Source organism: Xyrauchen texanus, chromosome 29 (genome assembly GCF_025860055.1).
Source record: "Xyrauchen texanus isolate HMW12.3.18 chromosome 29, RBS_HiC_50CHRs, whole genome shotgun sequence".
NCBI classification, from domain to species: domain Eukaryota; kingdom Metazoa; phylum Chordata; class Actinopteri; order Cypriniformes; family Catostomidae; genus Xyrauchen; species Xyrauchen texanus.
The window spans coordinates 40,701,170-40,703,669 of record NC_068304.1 but is presented as its reverse complement, the minus strand read 5'-3'; the positions used below and the strand labels follow the sequence as shown (position 1 = coordinate 40,703,669).

At 40.1% G+C, this 2,500-nt stretch overlaps 1 protein-coding gene across 1 annotated transcript in view; it reads right to left on the bottom strand.

Moving 5' to 3' along the window:
* The window catches only part of LOC127622742 (hepatocyte growth factor-like), a 52,457-nt gene that overhangs the window by 29,051 nt on the left and 20,906 nt on the right, over positions 1 to 2,500 (bottom strand). Inside the window, exon 8 of the mRNA XM_052096810.1 lies at positions 822 to 987. Coding sequence (XP_051952770.1) covers positions 822 to 987 — 166 coding nt within the window. The remainder of the gene's footprint in view (positions 1 to 821; positions 988 to 2,500) is intronic.

Genomic DNA, 2,500 nt, shown 5'->3' with positions numbered 1-2,500 from the left:
CATATGTTGACCAGATTAAGAATGATTACATGTCATTTAAGCTTGTTCTTCACACAACCTTGCACAGATGCACGCAAAAACAGGTTCGGTGTAACTTGTCTGTCATGCCAAACAGTAAGCTTATTTCATTAGCTTACTTGTCGCACATTGATCTGAGAAGCAGGAACGATGGCTCACAATTCCCGGATGATACTTGGATGTGCGGTTGTTACTGAGAAACATCTGACCACTAGATTGTCACATGCTTGTCACATGACTACAATATGGTAACTTATTATGAAATATATGTGTTGCAGGTCAGAGGTCGGAGGTCGTGATCATACACACCCTGTCTGTTATCAGGCTAATCAAGCCTCCGAGAGGGATAAAGGCTGACTGCGGAGGATTGTGCGGGAGAGAGAGATCATTTACGAACATGTCCTTCATGTGTGTGTGTGTTTGTCTTTTGGTTTAAGTTATTCATTAAAATATTATTTATATTATCAAGCCGGTTCTCGCCTCCTCCTTTCCATTGACTGCTTTACAACATGTTTAAACAATATTACTTAATTCCTTGCATTTATACAGTGCTTTTCTAGACACTCAAAGCACTTTACATAGTATAGGGGGTGTGCAGCCTCCACCTGGATGATGTGATGGCAGCCATAGTGCACCAGTACACCCACCACACCAGCTATTGGTGGAGAGGAGAGAGTAGAGTGATGTAGCCAATTCTGGGATGGGGATAAGTAGGAGACTATGATAGATAAGGGCCAATGTGGGCAATTTGGCCAGCACACCGGGGTTAAACCCCTACTCTGTGTTTTAAGAGTTATTCTTACTTGCAGTGGTAGTTTTGGGGCATGTAGTCGTGGCGATGGGGAAACTGGGCGTCCCACCTTTGGCAGGTCACTCCCTCGGGGGTAATGCCCTCCGTTCCACGATAATCCTCACCGCGTCCACGGAAGCAAGCCGTTGTGTTGTCAATGTCAACGCCAGTGTTTGTGTCTGAGTAAACAGAGAGAAAGAGGGAACGATAATATCACTCCTTAGGCACGATGAACGGTGAATCATGGATTCACCATTAACTGTAAGACTGAGGTCCCTCAGGGAGGAATAACAGCCGCTTTGTCCGCCTTAAGGGAAAGAAATGCTTCCGAAATGAGTCAAAGCGGTCACTATGTCTGTGACAAATGCTAAAACAGTAGTCTTTGAGAACACAACAGAGATATATTGTTTGCGTCCATGCATCTTATTGCAATAAATTCTGTTCATTAGAGGTATTATTTTACCTCCTGTTAGCGTCTCAGCCGTCTAATGAAGCTAACAGCTTGGGGATATGGGCCAAAGATCTGCTAATAAAACCCAAAGTCAAACCTTCAAACCCATCCAACACACTGTGTGCACTTGAGAAGATATTAAAATCATTAATGCCAAATGCATGTGCTGTTAGAATATTTGAGTAATGCTAGGTTAGCATTGTTCAGCAGCGTTTAAATACTTTACTCGGGCAGTGGTGCATATCGTCATCAAGATAAACGCAAAGGTCAAGCAGTTGAAAACAACGGGGGACGTTGTGACTCAGAGCCTTGCTGTGTTTACTACAGAGGGGTACGGTATGTTTTATGAGCTTCTTTTAGCTTTATAGAAGATCAGATAGACTTATTAGGGAGGACGCAACTTCTGCAATTAGTTTAAACCTACTTCTTGTGAAAGCAGAAGCGGCTATAAAGATTTCCACAGGTGGGACGTTAAGTGACATACATGGCTGAAGTAAGCCGGACTATGAAATCTCATGGATCAATATTTACAGAGTAATACTTTGTTTAATAGTGGGTGGTAAAAAAGTCCCCAAAAACTCAAAATGAATTCCAAAAAGAGCAACATGTGTCGCTTATATAATAGTGTCATTTTGGACTCTCAACACTGTTGACATTATTGTTTTATGTGAATAAATAAAAGGCACATTTCTAGTTTCAACATTATTTGTACTTCATATCTTTGTTTTTGTTGGACAAGAAAAACTAGCTTCATAGCATGTGACCCACATTTGCATTTTGACCATTGAAAATGGGTCACATTTAACAATTTGCACGTGGAGCCACATTGAGAGCCCCATAACTCTTAGATTTAACCATGCAGGGCCTTAAATTAGCATATAAAAAGTAAAGTTTGTTCTGAACCAGAATCTAAAAGGATATTAAGATATCTTGAATACTTTTAGAGTTAGAGTCACTCGATCTTTGGAAAAACAACACAAAATAGTGTTATTTCCCATATTTGGACTCACACAATTTGTATATAGTGCAACAAGAAGTGCTGAAGTCCACTGGTTTTAGGAATAGACATACCCATCTATGTGTAAAAGTAAAATAATGACCATGTCACCTTTCTAAGATAATTTTTTTGACCTGTAGTTTTGCTCCAAAATCATACCAGAAAATCGAATAGTAAAACAGTAAATATTGATCGATGGCATTTAATATTTTGGCTTTCGTCATCGTTTATGTTTATCTTGCTT